Source organism: Schistocerca nitens, chromosome 7 (assembly GCF_023898315.1).
Source record: "Schistocerca nitens isolate TAMUIC-IGC-003100 chromosome 7, iqSchNite1.1, whole genome shotgun sequence".
Taxonomy (NCBI): Eukaryota; Metazoa; Arthropoda; class Insecta; order Orthoptera; family Acrididae; genus Schistocerca; species Schistocerca nitens.
The window spans coordinates 631902653-631921208 of NC_064620.1; the positions used below are offsets into that span (position 1 = coordinate 631902653).

At 40.5% G+C, this 18556-nt stretch overlaps 1 protein-coding gene across 1 annotated transcript in view; it reads right to left on the bottom strand.

The window, feature by feature from the left end:
• The window catches only part of LOC126195013 (TNF receptor-associated factor 3-like), an 82677-nt gene that overhangs the window by 48889 nt on the left and 15232 nt on the right, over nucleotides 1-18556 (bottom strand). Inside the window, exon 2 of the mRNA XM_049933440.1 lies at nucleotides 11640-11769. Within this exon, the coding sequence (XP_049789397.1) occupies nucleotides 11640-11716 (77 nt within the window). The 5' untranslated portion in view covers nucleotides 11717-11769. The remainder of the gene's footprint in view (nucleotides 1-11639; nucleotides 11770-18556) is intronic.

Genomic DNA, 18556 nt, shown 5'->3' on the forward strand with positions numbered 1-18556 from the left:
TGTCTGTGTGTGTGTGTGTGTGTTTTTTTAGAGAGAGAGCTATAGTTTTGGAAGAAAGCTCGTAAAAACATTCTTTTCAAACCAAAATTTATTTTTATGAAAAAGAGCATTTATTAAATTATATTAAACATATCTATACCCTCTTCATTGAAAAAATGCCATCAGTGCAGACAGCCACTGCTGAATAAGGGTTTTTTTTTTTTGCATTGTTTTGTGCTTGTCAAGTTCTTTACCAGAGGCGAAACCATCAAAAATGTACAATGCTGTGAAATATTGAGAAAACTTCAGTGCACAGTTCAAAACAAAAGGCATGTAATGCTCATTAGAGGCATGTGCATCCACAGTCTGCCAGCGTCACTCAAAACCTTATTTAGCAGTTCAGTCGAGAGCAATTAGATCACCCACTGTACAGCCACGATCTCACACCTTGTATCACTTGTTCTGACTTGAAATGTTATTTTGGGGTAATTCACTTTGATGGTGTTGACCATACAATAAACTGTGTTTGGCAGTGGCTGTCTTCACTGGTGGCATCTTTTTATGAAGAGGACACAGTAAAGTTGGTTTGCCACTATGATAAATGTCTGAGCAGTGGCAGCAACTATGTAGAAAATAGTTAAAGAAATGATCTTTCTTGTAAAAATAAATTTTGGTTTGAAAAATTGCTTTTGTACTTACTGTCTGGACATGCCTCGTATCATATTGTGACCGGCACTGACATAGCTGCTGTAGCTGTGCCATCAGCTAAAAAGTGTGTGTGTGTGTGTGTGTGTGTGTGTGTGTGTGTGTGTGTGTGTGTGTGTGTGTGTGTGTGTGTGTGTGTGTGTGAAAGAGAGAGAACGTTGGCTGTCAACGTTCATGCCTTGTGGTTGCCACCACTTGCACCTTGTGGATTTTTGGTACTTGCACTGTATACTCATGTCAGAGTCACTGCTTGTGGGATGCAATAGTTATTATTAGACAATTTGGTAGCACTCAGTGTTAGTTTCATAGCTATACAGAAGAAAGTAACATCTTTGAAAGAAAGGAAAGGAGGACGTGAGATGAGAGATTTGACAGTGCAACAATAATTTGACAGAGCACTGAAAGACCCAAGTCAAAACAATGTCCCTCGAGGAGACAAAGTCCCTCGGAATTACTGAGATCATTGGGTTACTTTCCATGAATTGAGCCTGCTGTGCAGGATGTATGAGTGTGGTAAAATACCCTCAAATGCAAGGTTATGTATGTAAGGATAATTGATCATTTTATATCACACGATTTGCTATGAAATGTGCAGTTCGGCTTTAGAAGTCGTTTAACAACTGAAAGTGCCATATTCTCTTTTCTCTGTGAGGTACTGGATGGGTTAAACAAAAGGTTTCAAATGCTTGGCATATTTTTTGATTTAACTAAGGCATTTGATTTTGTTGATCACAAAATATTTCTCCAGAAGTTGGACCATTACAGAATATGGGGAGTAGCTCACAATTGGTTCACCTCTTACTTTAGCAACAGACAGCAAAGGGTCATTATTCACAAAGTTGAGAATGGCTGTGATGTGGGGTCTGAGTGGAGTATGGTCAAGTGGGGGGGTACCACAGGGATCAGTGTTGGGGCCACTCCTGTTCCCTTTTATTTAAATGATATGCCCTCTAGTATTATGGGTAAGTCTAAAATATTTCTGTTTGCTGATGACACTAGCTTGATAGTAAAGGATGTTGCGTGCAACATTGGCTCATTTTCAAATAGTGCAGTTCGTGACCTAAGTTCATGGCATGTAGAAAATAAACGAACGCTAAATCACAGTAAGACTAAGTTTTTACAGTTCATAACACACAATTCAACAAAACCTGACGTTTTAATTTCACTGAATGGGCATATAATTAGTGAAACGGGACAGTTCCAATTTCTAGGTGTTCAGATAGATAGTAAGCTGTCGTGGAAAGCCCGTATTCAGGATCTTGTTCAAAGACTTAATAATGCCATTTTTACTATTCAAACAGTATCTGAAGTGAGTGATCATTCAACACAAAAATTAGTCTACTTTGCTTATTTTCATTCGCTTATGTCATATGGTATTATATTTTGGGGTAACTCTTCCCATTCTAAAAGGATATTTTTGGCTCAGAAGCGGGTGTTTCGGGCAATAAGTCGTGTAAGTTCGCAAACCTCTTGTGAACCCCTGTTCACGAGTCTGGGTATTTTGACATTGGCCACTCAATATGTAAAAATTGTAGCAGTAAATCACGTGCTTTTAAATCTAAACTGAAGAGTTTCCTCATGAATCACTCCGTCTATTCTGTCGAGGAGTTCCTTGAAAAATTAAGCTGATTCTTGTTGCAGTGTTGATTGTGTTTACTTAAACATATGGACTGACTTTTTTTGGGTTCATAAACGTTTATTTTTATCTGTTGTAATTTCATGTAGTGATACATTCCATGACCGTGGAGTTTTGCTCCTCAATTTGGTCCCACAGAACTTGACATGTAAATAAATAAATAAATAAATAAAAGAATATAATAATTGCAATTTCAAAGAATGCAAATGTTGACAAGTATAAATACTACTGAACCATCAGTTGAATAAATCATAGTTGCAAAATACTGACACAAATTGCAGAAGAATGCGAAACCTCAAGAAAGATCAGTTTGGGTTCTGGAGAAATTTAGGAACATGCAAGGCTATATTGAGCCTTCATCTTGTCTTGAAAGTTACGTTGAAGGAAAGGAAACCTATGTTTATAGCATATGTAGATTTGGAGAAAGTATTTGATATTGTTGACAGGCCTACAATCTTTGAAGTTCTGAAGGTAGCAGGGCTAAAATACATGAAATGAAGGTTACTTACAGCTTGTACGGAAACTAGCCTTCAGGTAAAAACAGTACACGAAAGGGAAGGCTGTGAGACAGGATTGCACCCTGTTACCAGCATGACTGAGCCTATGCACTGAGCAAGCAGTAAATGAAACCAAAGCGTATTTTAAGAAGTGAATTAAAATTCAGGGAAAAGCAAAAAAAAATTTGAGGTTTATTAGTGACACTGTAGTTCTGTCAGAGACAACAAAGGACTTGGAAGTGGATTTTAAGTGAATCAATAGCATCTCAAAAAGAGATTATTAGATGGATATCGAAAGTGAAAGCAGGGTAATAGAATGTAGTCAAATTAAATCAGGTGATGTTGAAGGAATTAGATTAGGAAATGAGAAAATGAAAGTAATAGATCAGTTTTGCTTTTTGCGAAGCAAAATAATTGATAATGGCCAAAGTAGTGAGAACATAAAATGCAGACCCAATAGCAAAGAAATCATTTTCAAAAAGAGGAATTTGTTAACCTCTAATATTAATTTAAATGTTAGGAATTCTTTTGTGGACATATTCATCAGGAGTGTATTTTTATGGTTTGTAATCTTCCATGGAAGTGAAACATGTACAATAAGCAGTTCAGACCTTGAGAGAATAGAGGCTTTTGAAATATGCTGCTATAGATGAATGTTGTAGGTGGATGTGCAGATCAAATGGCTATTGACACCATACCAAAGCTAATTGGGAAAAAAAGAAATTTGTGACACCATTTGACTAAAAGAAGTGATAGGTGGATAGGATAGATCATGAGGTATAAAAATATTGTTAAGCTAGACCAAGGCATGAATAACGCAAGAAGATTCACAGATGAAGAGGCTTGCTCAAGATAGACTACAGGGGAACTGCGTCAGGGCAATCTTCAGACTAATGACCACAACAACATGTGCAGGGAAGCACTCCACTTTCCGTCCGGCCAGGTCATCTGCTTAATGTAGCCTAGTGTTTGTATTGCTGGTGATCACTCCCAGTACCTGGTAAGTCACTGCACCAATGTCACAACTTTTCTGGTGTGGATGTGTGGGGTGCTGCAACCACCACATAGGCAAAGATTTGTTACATTCTTATTACTACCTGTTACCTGTGGCTGTGCTTGTGTATCAGTAGTTTTGTTAATGATGAGCAATGGTAAGTAAGCAAATGTATGTGCAATAATGTCAGCTGCCCTCACGTTTCTGCCTGCTTGGGTAAGCGTAGCTTAAAACATGAAAGCCCCCCCCCCCCCCCCCCGGCCTAACCCTTCCCTGCCCCTCCCAACTGCTCCAGTGCAAGGCGCAATGACACCAAGCATCACTTAGTATGTGAAGGGGCGTGGGCTGGAGTGCTCATCTTTACTTTGTGCTGTTGAAGTAGCTATACATTATGCAACAAATTTAACAATTTTTTAATAGGGTTTATGTTCACTGACATAAAAAAATATTCAATTTCCTACTCCACTTCCTATGGGTCTGTTCTTCTTCTTCTTCTTCTTCTTATTATTATTATTATTACTTATACTATTACTAATAATAATAATAATACTTTCTAAAGTAGGCTAAGTTCTTCCTCAGGGTTCAAACTATCCCCATAACAAATTTCATCGAAATCAGTTAACCAGTTTAGTCGTGAAAAAATAACAGATAGTGTTTCTTTCCTATTTAATATTATTAGTATGCATTTTACACATTGAGGACTGTGTAAAAATTGTGTTAATTACGTTTATTTGTATTATGTTGAGCATATCAACCGACAAAAGCATTTTCATAAATATGAAAAAGGTGAAAAATTGATGAGCTGTAAGCCTCTTAGGTTACCCATATAAATAATTTCACATAGCTTTATTTTTGTTCTCAGGGATGAACACAAGAACATTTGATAAAAGAAACTGAAATTTAACTCACTGAACATTAAATTACTAAAGCAAAGCTCTCAAAACTAAGCATGTCAGTGTGTTCATGGTTAGGTCGCGATATTCTCACGACACGTGTGTACAAAAATGTATCATTGCCACAGATCCCTGTAATGCGAAGCACCCAGAATGTCCTGGTACTTAAACTCTACTCACAGACTGGCTCTCATGTAGTTCGGTTGTAGCTGTGGCAGCAATGCTGTCAACTGCAGTGGGAGCGCAGGTTATCTGATGTCCCTCAAGTGGTCGTGGTGTGACATGTTGGTGAGGTATCCACAACCGTTGGAGGTAAAATTCACACCAATTTGACACATTCTATTTAAGGGATACTTCCGAGGTTGCGCTGTTGTGTAGAATGTCCATGGTGCGATCCCCTCTACTCGACAGTGGGAAAGGATCAGTGTACGATGGCTGTAATGGCAATCTGAACAAGTGTGTGCAAAGTATCGCATGCAAACAGCTGCGTAAGTGTCTGTGCACTAACACCAGATGGTAAGGAGCAGGCAGGCAGCAGATATTGGTGCAGTGCAGTGCACTAACCGTGGAAGTTTTGCTGTGTGAGGTAGAAGTGCTGGCACTGGAATGCGTAGAGGCTCACTATGAATCATTTCGGCCACAGATGCACTGTTATCAGGTCTGCCTTCGTCCTTTTTTCTCAGTGTCACAGAAGTGACGGATTTAAGATTCTGTGCCACCGTTCTATCATACCATTATTAGTCGGGTGGTAGCTGGTTGTGTGGCATTGCTGAAAGCAGCACAGTTTGGCTAGTTCCTCGAACACCGTGGATTGAAACTGGTGGCCTCGATCGGTCATAATGTAGAGAAGGCACCCAAACTGTGCAATCCACATAAATGTTTTTCCCCATAGTTTCGGCTCAGATGGCAGCAATTGGGATAGTCTCCACCCACTGTGTACATCTGTCTACAGCTGTGAGTGTGTGGCTATAGAGTGGTGAGAGGGGGTTGACGAGGTTGATGTGAATGTGGGCCTATCTATCGGGTGTGCCTCGGAAGTTAACAAAATTGCACGCACGTGATGACCCACTTTACTCTGTCAGCACAGGATGCAAGAACATGCCGACGTGTGTGCGTCTTTCTTTGAGAAAGGTCACACGAAGTGGCCTGTAAGTAGTCTGACCATAGCATTGGTCCCAAGAAGAGGTAAGCCTTGGAGGCTGCCGAAGGTTATCTTGTGGAACCTCTGCGAAATGCATGGGTGTAGTTTGTTCCAAGGGATTTCATTCCACAGTTTCGACATAAGAGTTGGACGCCAGAATCTGATAAAAATGTAGTCCTGCAGACCAGTCACTTGACAGCGGTAGTGACTGTGGATCCTGGGCCTGCTCTACAGGGAGTTCTCTTGTCTGTAATTACCACCAGAAAAGTAGCCAACTGTTAAATTTTCAGCACCGCTTAGTTGTCAAATGTCTGTCGTAAACTGGTTTATGAACTCAAGATGCCGAAACTGTGTATGTGAGCAAGAGTCTCTACCGAAGTTCTCGAACACAGAAGTAATGGGTTTGTGATCTGTAAAAATAGTCAGTGGTTGAGATTCTGTTTGAGGCAAGATGTATCTGACTGCCTCATAGTTTCTTAACAGTTCTCTGTCATATGCACTCCTCTTCTGCTGGACTGGCTGCAACTTTTTAGAGAAAAACTTGAGTGGCTGCCACTGTGGATCTGCTCGTTGGTGGAATGCAATTCTAATTGCCGACAGACTTGCCTTGACTCCTGCAGCCTGGTCTGTGTGTGAGATAATGGATGAGTGAGTAACACTGCTCAACTTAAGCTGGAAGTTGTGAAATGCTTCTTCAATTTTGAGTGTCCACTCAAGAGATATGTGCATCCAGTGGTGTCACAGCCCACGAATGTGTCTGCGAGTGTTGTCAGTATAGCTGCTGTTGCTGGGAGGTGACGACAATAAAAATTTATGGTACCCAGGAACCATCTCATTTGATGGTAATCTGCTGGATTTGGTAGAGATTGTAGCACTGTAATCTTCTCTGCCAATGGGCAATTGCTTTTTGCCAAAACTGTGTGGCCCAGGAAGATGGATCGAGTCTTCCCAATGATGCATTTGTTTGCATTTACCACTGTTTCATAGTTAAACAGCTGTTGATGTACTTTCTAAAAATATTGTTCATGACCTTTTTAGCTCGAGGGAGAACACTGAGATGTTACCTAAGTAAGTGAAACAAAATAAAAGTCCTTTGCCTACCTTATCTGCAAAATGTTGCTGTGACTGAGCGGTCTTTTTGAGTCCAAAAGGCATGAATAAAAATTTGAATAAACCAAATGGCATGATCACTGCAGTCTTCAGAATGTCACTCGTGCATACTTGTGTTTGGTTATATGCTTTTTTACAACTGAGGATGCTAAAAACCTCTACACCAGCTAGTGCGCACATGAAGTCCTGTATGTTGGGGACTGGTCACCCTTCTGGTATCAACCATACATTTAAGGCCCAGTAATTGCCACACATCCTATACGAGCTGTCTATCTTGTGGACAAGATGTAGGGGCAAAGACTGTGGGCTGTCAGATTGGCTAACGATTCCTGTCTACAACATTTTGTCAAAAATTGTGTTCGTCTCTGTTAAAAGCTTGGGTGCAATTCTGCATGCACGTAGTGGGACAAGTAGTTTGGATGTGGTGCGCTGTATTGTGTTTGATGCTGTTGTGATGTGCAGTTCGCTTGATGGTTGTATTCCATGGTCCTCCAAAGGTTTCTGTGTTGTAGTTGTGCTGTGTTTATTAGAGGTGCATACATTGTCAACAGATTCAGAGACATCAGTGACTACAGATGACCCTGTGAAATATCTGGAGAAACCAACATCAAACTTTATCTCTGTAAGTATCGATCATAGAGTTGATGATTGCCATCAACGACACTAGAACAGTGTGTGGCCGATAGGCAGCGTGGTGAGTTGGAACCAGAGTCTACAAGCCTGTCTGACACGGACAGTCTCTTTGATGCAGTTGAGTGTATGTAAGGGTGTGGCTGCTGCTGACAGTGTGTGGACACTGCACTGGTACTGTGGTCTGTCTTGCTATCAGAGTAAGTGCACAGTGAGGTACATTTCATAGTGTGTTGGCGAAAATGTTTGTCGTACCATCATACCCCATGGGAGCTCTTCTACTGTTCCTGACTTTGACTATTAGCACCTTATCATTGCTAATGTGTGTGCATCTGTGTTTCCAGTGCTCCCACTGTGGTTCTTGAGCTTCAAAAGTAATTGGAATGGTCAACGGGTATCATAACGTGACAGCTGCACAGTCCAGAGTCATTGCCTCTGGTGAGCTCAATCGGAAGTGGTCCACCAATGTCATGGCAATTGTTGTGGGTGACTCAAACATTTTGCAAACTCTATCAGTGATCTGCAGTAATTTTTTGGGTGACTTATTGTCATATACTGCCAATGCTATACATACTTGTGTCAGTAGCTGTTGATGCCAAATGTGTAGTTACAAATCACTGGACACTGAGAAACTGTTCATTAGATTACGTAGGTGTACCAGAACTCTGATGAGATTTTGTCATCACGTTTCTCCTTGTATAGTTCTTGCTTGTCACTGAGATTAATGGTTTGTATGGCAGGACATTAGCTCATTTTTCAGTTTGTTGTAAGCTCTGTCTGGTGGTGGGTACAGACCAATGTTTTGGTTTGTTGGTCCAAATTGCTTATCACAAAGGTGAGTTGTTCATGGTTGTTGATGACTTGTTGCTGGTGAAATATATTCTTCATTGGATGAACTGCTGGATGTGATGGATGGACATCTAATTGTTTCAAACTGTGTTCGCAGCTCTGTTATACAGGGTGGTCCATTGATCGTGACCGGGCCAAATATCTCACGAAATAAGTGACACATGAAAAAACTACAAAGAATGAAACTTGTCTAGCTTGATGGGGGAAACCAGATGGCGCCATGGTTGGCCTGCTAGATGGCGCTGCCATAGGTCAAGCAGATATCAGCTGCCTTTTTTTAAAAATAGGAGCCCCCATTTTTTATTACATATTCGTGTAGTACATAAAGAAATATGAATGTTTTAGTTGGACCACTTTTTTTGTTTTGTGATAGAAGGCGTTGTAATAGTCACAAACATATGGCTCACAATTTTAGACAAACAGTTGGTAACAGGTAGGTTTTTTAAATTACAATACAGAACGTAGATACGTTTGAACATTTTATTTCGGTTGTTCCAATGTGATGCATGTACCTTTGTAAACTTATCATTTCTGAGAAAGCGTTACATCTGATTACCTGTAAATACCACATTAATGCAATAAATGCTCAAAATGGTGTCCGTCAACCTCAATGCATTTGGCAATATGTGTAACGACATTCCTCTCAACAGCGAGTAGTTCGCCTTCTGTAATGTTCACACATGCATTGACAATGTGCTGATGCAGGTTGTCAGGTGTTGTCGGTGGATCACGATAGCAAATATCCTTCAACTTTCCCCACCGAAAGAAATCCTGGGACATCAGATCCGGTGAATGTGCGGGCTTCGACGACCAATCCACCTGTCATGAAATACGCTATATAAACTAAAACATTCATATTTCTTTATGTACTACACAAATATGTAATAAAAAATGGGGGTTCCTATTTTAAAAAACGCAGTTGATATCCATTTGACCTATGGCAGTGCCATCTGGCGGGCCAACCATAGCGCCATCTGGTTTCCCCCTTCAAGTTAGACGAGTTTTGTACTTTGTAGTTTTTTCATTTGATGCTTATTTCGTGACATATTTGACCCAGTCACTATCAATGGACCACCTTGTAGAGTTCATTTTAAACATGGCTGCAACCCAGAAGTATTTAACTGTGCACGAAGGGAGACTGAAAGGTTTAATTGGCACAAGATGTGTCTGGCACTGGCTGGGTAATGGAAGGCAGTACATTTGGCGCAAGCTACAGTATTGGTGTTTGGGGGCAGAACTTTGTTGGATGGGCATTGGCTTGTCCCTGTTAATATGGACAAAGTGGGAAAAACAGCTACCAGCTGAATTCTTCAGCTGAAACTCTGAGAACAGGAGCGGTATTACATCTGAATCTACAACTGAGTTTTACGGTACATTCTTTAGTGCTAAAGAACTGAGTGTGTTAAATTGCACCAGCTGTTATTCACCCACTGTGTTTCCATCATATCCATGTTTATTGTGGATACATATTTAAATCTGTTATTTTGTGGAACAATTGAGTTAGATTTAATGGTAAAAGGTTTAATCATTTTTCAAAAGTTGTTTTGGTAAATTAACAACCTTTGATCAAGAAAGAGAGTATGTAATGTTAGCTGAGATCGGTAATGGAATGTACATTTCAAATATCTTGGTTTTCATAAACGTATCAAAGTGTTACTCTGCACCTCATCTACATAACACACACACACACACACACACACACACACACACACACCCCTGGTACAATGGAGGTGGCTAATTCATACTCTGAGGAGACATTTGTCATTGAACTGTTCATGAGATACTTTAATCCAAAGAATATCTGGACAAAACTTGTAGGCAGTGATTTGATAGTGGATGCTTACTGTGACAGTCATGTGAGCTGAACAACTCACACACACGCATACGTACCAGTTACCTATGAACATCAATTATATCACTATATCTTCACGTTTATCAGCTGATGGCGTACTCACTATTGCAGTCCTGAGGGAATCACAACAGCTACCACACTCCACGTCACAGACAGCTTCATATCCTTCTTACCAACGCACTATCCTAGCTGTCACATCCTCCGTTGCTACCTGCTTTGAGTGAATCTTGTCTCTTTCTTTATATCTGGCCACAGCATGGTTGGAAACTTTCATCAAGTTGGACCAACACCGAAAAACGGTCCAGCCATGCCCTGCTTGGCAGCTGACCAAGATACAGCTGGTCGAGTAAATTTGGACTCTGCCCACCTATTCAACAATGCACATTGACAACTGCTCCCTCCCACCCCACCCCTACCCACCTAGTGTAAAATAATTATTTGCTGTACATATTTCTCATTTACCTTTCTCCATCAATACATAATATTGTGAAGACACTAGCATGAACAATGCTTCTCAGCAGTGAACTCGTGCATCTGAGTGCAGGGTTGGGTGGACTCCAAGGAAGTCAGTTCACTTTAGAACCTTGTACCGTGTGGGTGTTTTGTATGTTTGGTTATGAGCGATAAAGCAATACTGTCATATCAATGTGTTGTCTCTGTTATGGTATGATCCATGCACCATGCTGACCAGTACTAACCTTCCTCAGAGGAAATTCCTTATTCTACAAATAAAAAAAGTCTTGTAAATATAAAATATAGTTTATAGATTTCATAACTTGTATTGAATGGAAAATTTCAATTTCTAGCTATTCAGAGAAAAAAAATGTTTAAGATATTATCAAGGAAATGAAGTACCAGCGTTGATAAGTTGTCATTCTTGTTATACATTAGTCTGTCAAGTGAGTTAAGTTTTCCTTTCCTAGTGTTATGTTAGTGCTCAGAAGAAATCTATCAGTTTCACACTCCTTTATTACTTGTTCACTTCCATACTAAGTATCTTTTTCAAATTGTTTACCAGTTCCCTATGAATGTTATTATGCAGTATGAGATTTTTCTATGAAAGCAGTGTAACCACAGAAAATATGGCAATGGAGACTTTAGAAGGCCAAAGCATGGTAAATACGATAGTACTGTAGATAAACGGTGAAATAATATTCATTACCACAAAATTGACTATATGTTGTGTCAACAAAAAATGCACTCACTGCCTAGGTGTTCAGGTTTGTTAGAATAATCATTATGCAGTCAGATAGTATATATCTTCACGTCAAGCTGTTTAATACTTTTGGAACATGATGAAGAAATGCAGACAAAAAAGAGGTAGTATATTTAATAAATTTATCTGTGACTTACCTTAAGTACATATTATCATGGTTTTCATGGTTTTGATTGTAATGCTTCTCCATTAAATGAATCAAATATCTAATCATGTGATTTTGGCCTGCAATATCCTTTTCAAATTTACTGAAGCGTTCTATGTTCTCTGTAAGGAAAGATAGTAATATTTTTTACATTCAGCTATACAAAAACAAAGGGAAAAAAGCGCTTGGAGCATTGTTTAACAAGACACAGTTGGATAACTTGTGAGGTGAATGAATTTAGTTTGCAGATAATAGTTATCACAGAAATGATAACATACTGGAATAGTGGAGTGAAATCAAGGTAGCTTATTGGGCCCTGGTGAACCATCATTTCCATTATAGTCTTTAAACTCTGCTAATTCTGTCAGCACTGTTGATGTTTCTGCTAGAAACTCTCAGACTGGAAGTAGCTCATAATTATAGCTGAAAACCACATTCCCTTGCTTATTTTAACCAGTGGGACACTAGTACTCATATCTCTCGTCACATGGTTTTAGGCACGATAGTGCCTGCTCGAGTCTTTGCGTAAGCAGCGATATCTCACATTGCTTCTGCAGTGTTATTAAATGTGCGTGCACTGGCCTGCCACATGGACCTCAGTTCCACTGTTTAAAGACTAACAAGAATTCACTGATGAACGCATTGAACAGACTCTGACACATATTTTAGTAACAGACCTCTTGCAGCCATTTGATGGTGTGGAAGCTATCAATGTAAGCATCAGGCATCAATCAGTGTCTGCCTTCTGAGCTTCCACAGTAATATAAGGGGTGATCAAGAAGCTTCTGTTTGAAGGCTGTACAGTCCAGAAACACTATGCCACTTAGTCAAAATCACCATGAGCATCGAGTCAATTAATCCACTGGCACACCAGGTTGACGATGCCTGTTTGGTAAAACTTCATGTCCTGCTGCATGTAGAAGTCGGCAACTGGCTGCTGCACATCCTTGTCTGACAGGAATTGTAGACCTTTCAAGAGCTTTGTTAAGGGACTGAGGGCATAATAATCACTTGAGGATAGATCAGGACTATAAGGTGGGAGCTCAAGTGTCTCCCACTCGATTTTGCATAACTTTTGCTTTACAACGTTTGCAATATGAGAATGTGGTTTATAATCAAGCAGCAATACTGCCATTCCACAATGGTGGTGGGGGGTCTGCAGTGGCAGTCACATCCTGTAGTGGGTCCAGAATTACATCTGAAAGGTGGACACAAATGTATAGGTGGGAGACATTGCTAATGGTGGATCCACAGTGCGCTGTATCCAGGAATATTGTGAGGTGTGGATCCACCATGCACTACATCCTGGGATACTGTTTGAGGTGGATCCACCTGCGCAAACTTGGGGCCAATGGTACGAGTTGACCCATCTACGTAAATGATTGTTGGATATTGTTCGGTGTGGATCCACCCACATATGATCCGGAGCAGTGTCCAAAAAGTGGATCCATCTGGTCAAAGCCCAGGACTATTGCCCAGGGTGGATCCACCTGCGTAGAGTCAAGGATAACAGTTGCCGTAGATCCATTTGAGCAGTAATTCCTGAACAATGTTCGGTATTGATCCACTCACATATGATCTGGGGTAGTGTGCAGAAATGGATCCACCTACAGTAGGTCTGGCACTGATGGTGCTGCCCACCTCCTGCCCCACTACTGCATCGAGCTCGGTTGGGGGAGGGACTGGGGAAGCCGTAGGGAAACCGGCACATGAAATAGTGTAACTGAGCTATATGTGTGTATTTACAACAGAGTAACATCAACACATTTACCCCCTACAACAAACCCATGTATATAAGTAATAAGAACATATATACATTTGTACATTTCGATATGGAATATGGAAAAATATGGTAAATATGAAAAAATATCAAAAAATGGAAGAAAATGTGGAAAAGACAGTGACACACACTAATGCAAAGAAACACACACACACATGCACACACACAAATAGTGTAATTACACCCACAGTTATAGATTATGACCAAAAATACTGTCATCTGGTGTCCTTACTCTTATATTGTTACTACCATTATGGGCAATCAGGAAAACGGGGTTTGATGTGCAAGGCTATAATGCACAGTATTACCCATTCATCTATAATTTTAAGTATTAAATGTGGAAATCGATTGTGTAATGTCATGCTTATATAAAATAGCACAGAACGATTTATAAACTCTTCTCACACCGTACTATTTACAAAAAACATTCACATTTTTATCATAATTTTTAAAAATACATGTCAAAGACTAGTAACATCTCGATAAAGCCATGCTCCTCTACTTTAAGGTAATGTCTGCCAGGCTGTAGGTGTACTCTGTGTGATATCCCCCCCCCCCCCCCCCCCTGCTCCCCTGTGTTACTGGATGGTCTGGAAGACTCATGAATCAGGAATGGCAGATTACAAAATTATTTTCACTACTTTCCATTACTGCTATTAATGCTGTGTTATTGTAGAAGAGGTGCATGGCAGATTCTGAGCGATGGCATCCGCACTGGCATATGCCTGAGAAAGGGACACAACTAAAATGTATGTTTTTTTTCGACTGTGGTGTCCAATGTGTTGGTAGTGGTCTGTGCAGAGTCTCAAAGCATCAGCAAATTCTTCTTACTCTTTGAATGGTGAGAGTGAAGCCCATGTGATATGCTAGCACATATACTTGTGCTGAAGTATAATCTTATATTTAAAAACATTGGCAGGAGAAGTGTGAGGTACTGGTGCCTACACACAGCAGCAAGCAATGCCTAAAACCATGTGACCAAAGACATGAATACTCATTTCCCAGTGGTTGAAATAAGCAAAGGAATGTGTGAGAAGTCATTCCAGCCTGAGACCTGCTAGTAGAAACATCAACAGCACCAATAGGACTTTGATTTGACTCCAGTAGGCATGTATTAAAATTTTTTTTCTTTGCAGGTGTGTATTTGCTATAGCTGCATTCTGATGATTAATTTCTTCTTCATCTTCTTGTCTTCTTCTTCTCTTGTTTCAGACGTGATGGATGTGAGCACAATTGGAGGTGCACATGCAACAACTACTCCACAACCTGACAAGGTGATGGTGTATTCATTGCCCCAGGCCAGTTTGTCTACAATGTATTCGCTGCACCTACAAATACTACCACAGTCTGGTTTGCCATCATCATCAGCATGGTATGGGCTGATGATACCAGCTCATTTGCCAATGCAGTTGTGCCCTGGATCATCTCAGGTTTAACGTGGACCTTTGTTTCTCGACCCACTCAACGATAATATTGCGATGAATTGGTAGGATATAATATTATAAGACATCGCTGCAAATATGATGTGACTTATTCGGTTGCTGTTAATTTAGAAATTGAGTAAAATACTATATATGCCTGCATACATATATTTTTTTAAAGAATTGGCATGATACTTAGACATTTTTTCTGGTTTTTCAGATGAGATGTAAGCTTTGTGTGGACAGGGCTTGAACCAGGAGCTCCACTACCTCACCTGGTTTGTCAGTGATGTTTCCCTTTGATCACAAACACCACCACTGCTGGCTCTGTTACCAACATCAATGTGATATCAGCTTATTTGCCAACCCAGCTGCACCATGTACTGTCTCACAATTGACATGAACCTATATGGTGTCAGATGTTGCTTTGACATCTCTCTGGACCTAGCAACAGCAGCAGAACCCCTGCCTACTTTGTTGCAAATTACAAAGTAAGTCCCATAACCACATTGGTCTAATCTGAGGATACTGGCTTTTTTGGGGACAATTGAGTATAAAACGATGTCCAAGGTATTTTTTTCATAAATATCTCGTCTCATTTGCCAGGAATTGTAGAAAGACATCTCATAATTTACTTGAGCCAGGAACTAGAAATGCTTACTGAGGATAAAAATACCATACAGTTTAAGAATGTTTATCACCAGCATCAGTGTTCCTTCATTGTTTATGCAGACTGCAAGTGCTTCGTAACTCATGTGGTGCATAGTGGAAGTGACCTCTCTGCCTTCCACATGGCCACCAGAGAACTTCACATACCATATGCACCATTGTATCAAGTTCTATGCTTGTATGATTCATATCTCAAGAAATTTGAGTCATACATCTGGGTAGTTCTGCAAGATGGTTTTCACTGAGCTTGAAAAACTTGCATTAGAAATTAGTGGACTGTATCACAACAACATCTCCATGACCAACTCATAGGAGAATGATGCCTTGTATGAGCAAGCAGTTGAGTTTTATATTTTTGGGCTGCCATTAGGCAAAGAATTTTAAACTCTATGTAGAGACCACTGTCATCTAACAGAGAATTTCAACAGTGTACCTCTCATCACATGCAACTTATGTAAAATAGCAACTGGCATGGCAGACACCCATTTTCTTTTACAATTTGATGACCACTTTGTCATTCAGTTCTTGGTGATTTTGGTCTGAAGGATGGTAAAATTAGTGTCATTCCTGATGCTATTGAAAAGTATGTTTCTTTTACTAAGAAATTTGTGCCAAAAGTAACTCTCTGCATCCTACCTGTGCATGCATTTCTTCAGAAACTTGCTGAGATGATGTGTCAGAAGGACATGTATGTCATCAGAGCTGCATATCTAAACCATGCAATGTTTCAGCTTGTGACAAAGAAGGGAATCTTCCTGTAGGAATACCTGGATTCAGTAAAGGGATCACGAAATCACATTGCCGAACATAACTGCATTCTCCAGTACACTAACAGGCACTGCCATTACGGAGATGCAGAGTATAGGCATGCGGGGAATCTTTGCGTTTGGCATCCCTGGTTTAGGGTAACATGCAAGTTTACACATGAACACAGCTGTACACCTCGCAGACATTTTTGAGAGGTTCTGGAGAATATACAGGGTGTTACAAAAAGGTACGGCCAAACTTTCAGGAAACATTCCTCACACACAAAGAAAGAAAATATGTTATGTGGACATGTGTCCGGAAACACTTACTTTCCATGTTAGAGCTCATTTTATTACTTCTCTTCAAATCACATTAATCATGGAATGGAAACACACAGCAACAGAACGTACCAGCGTGACTTCAAACACTTTGTTACAGGAAATGTTCAAAATGTCCTCCGTTATCGAGGATACATGCATCCACCCTCCGTCGCATGGAATCCCTGATGCTCTGATGCAGCGCTGGAGAATGGAGTATTATATCACAGCCGTCCACAATACAAGCACGAAGAGTCTCTACATCTGGTACCGGGGTTGCGTAGACAAGAGCTTTCAAATGCCCCCATGAATGAAAGTCAAGAGGGTTGAGGTCAGAAGAGCGTGGAGGCCATGGAATTGGTCCACCTCTACCAATCCATCGGTCACCAAATCTGTTGTTGAGAAGCGTACGAACACTTCGACTGAAATGTGCAGGAGCTCCATCGTGCATGAACCACATGTTGTGTCGTACTTGTAAAGGCACATGTTCTAGCAGCACAGGTAGAGTATCCCGTATGAAATCATGATAACGTGCTCCATTGAGCGTAGGTGGAAGAACAAACTAAAATGTGCTCTAACATGGAAATTAAGCGTTTCCGGACACATGTCCACATAACATCTTTTCTTTATTTGTGTGTGAGGAATGTTTCCTGAAAGTTTGGCCGTACCTTTTTGTAACACCCTGTATATGGGCACATACCATCTGCATCTGCCTTCTTTTACACTACGACAAGGATTTTGTTGGACAAAATGTTAAGAAAAATGTGTGTCAGCATGGAACTGGTGACCAATGTTGACAATCTGTTCTTCAAATGCAGTATTTGTGATGAACTTTGCCAGTGCGTGTGGAGGTATGCTAAAGCAAAAAATCTGTGTGTAATTGAGTGTGAGTACAGGTCATCTGAGGATTTAAATTACAACCTTTACTTGGATGTAAACAACATCTACTGGCAAACCATGCAACAAAGTCTACCATATAGAGGGTTTTGATGGATGGCCAAAGGCAAAATCAAGATCCATGATGTGATTGCAGATGCTAGTGAAGGATATGTCCTGGAGGTAGAGCTGGAATATCCCACCCACTTGCACCGTGAAACTCATTTAGTTTACCAGTAGGATGGGCATTATGCTGCAAGAGATTACATCATCAGGCCCAGTTTCAAATGGTCCACAATCTTCAATGAAGGTCTAGCCACTGCGAAGATGGCCAATATGTCAGTGCAGTTCATGAAACCTGTTTGTGTCAGTACATACACTGGTGTCCAAAATAAAAGCAACAAATGGAAATTTGGCAACGTTGTTTTGGTTTTGCCACAAAACAATGTAAACAGATGATAGCAAAGTAGAAACAATGCAACAGAATTCAGAATGTAAACAACTGCAACATGCATAACAGTAGACAGAAATGTTCTTCTTTTTCCAACTTAACGGATTTGCACACACATTCTGACAACTGGTTAATGTGCTGAATATGGGGTGTGCCCCCTCTGGCAGCAATACAGGCCTCATAAGGAAGGGGTGCTCTGTGAATGACGTCATCAGTTTCACGTTGAGGCAATAAGGCCCATTCTTTCTGCAGCACTGCCCGCAGTCTTGGAGAGTGGTTGGTAGATGGTGCCAAGATGCAAGCTATCTGCCTAATGCATCTCCAAACATGTTCTATGGGATTCAAATCGGGAGAGTGAGCAGGCCACACCATGCGTGCAATATCTTCCATTTCCAAGAAGACATCAACCACCTGTGCACTATAAGGTCAAACATTGTCAGCCATCAATACGATGTTTGGACCCACAGCACCTCACAACAACCGCAAATGAGGTCCTGAGATCTCATCATGATACCTGACAGCAGTTAAACCCTGCCGATTTACCCGTACAGTTTCATGAACAGGAGTTTGAGTGATAAATATAATCCCCGCCCACACTATTATGGATCCTCCTCAACAGTCCTCTCTTCTGAAGTCACATGTGGTCAG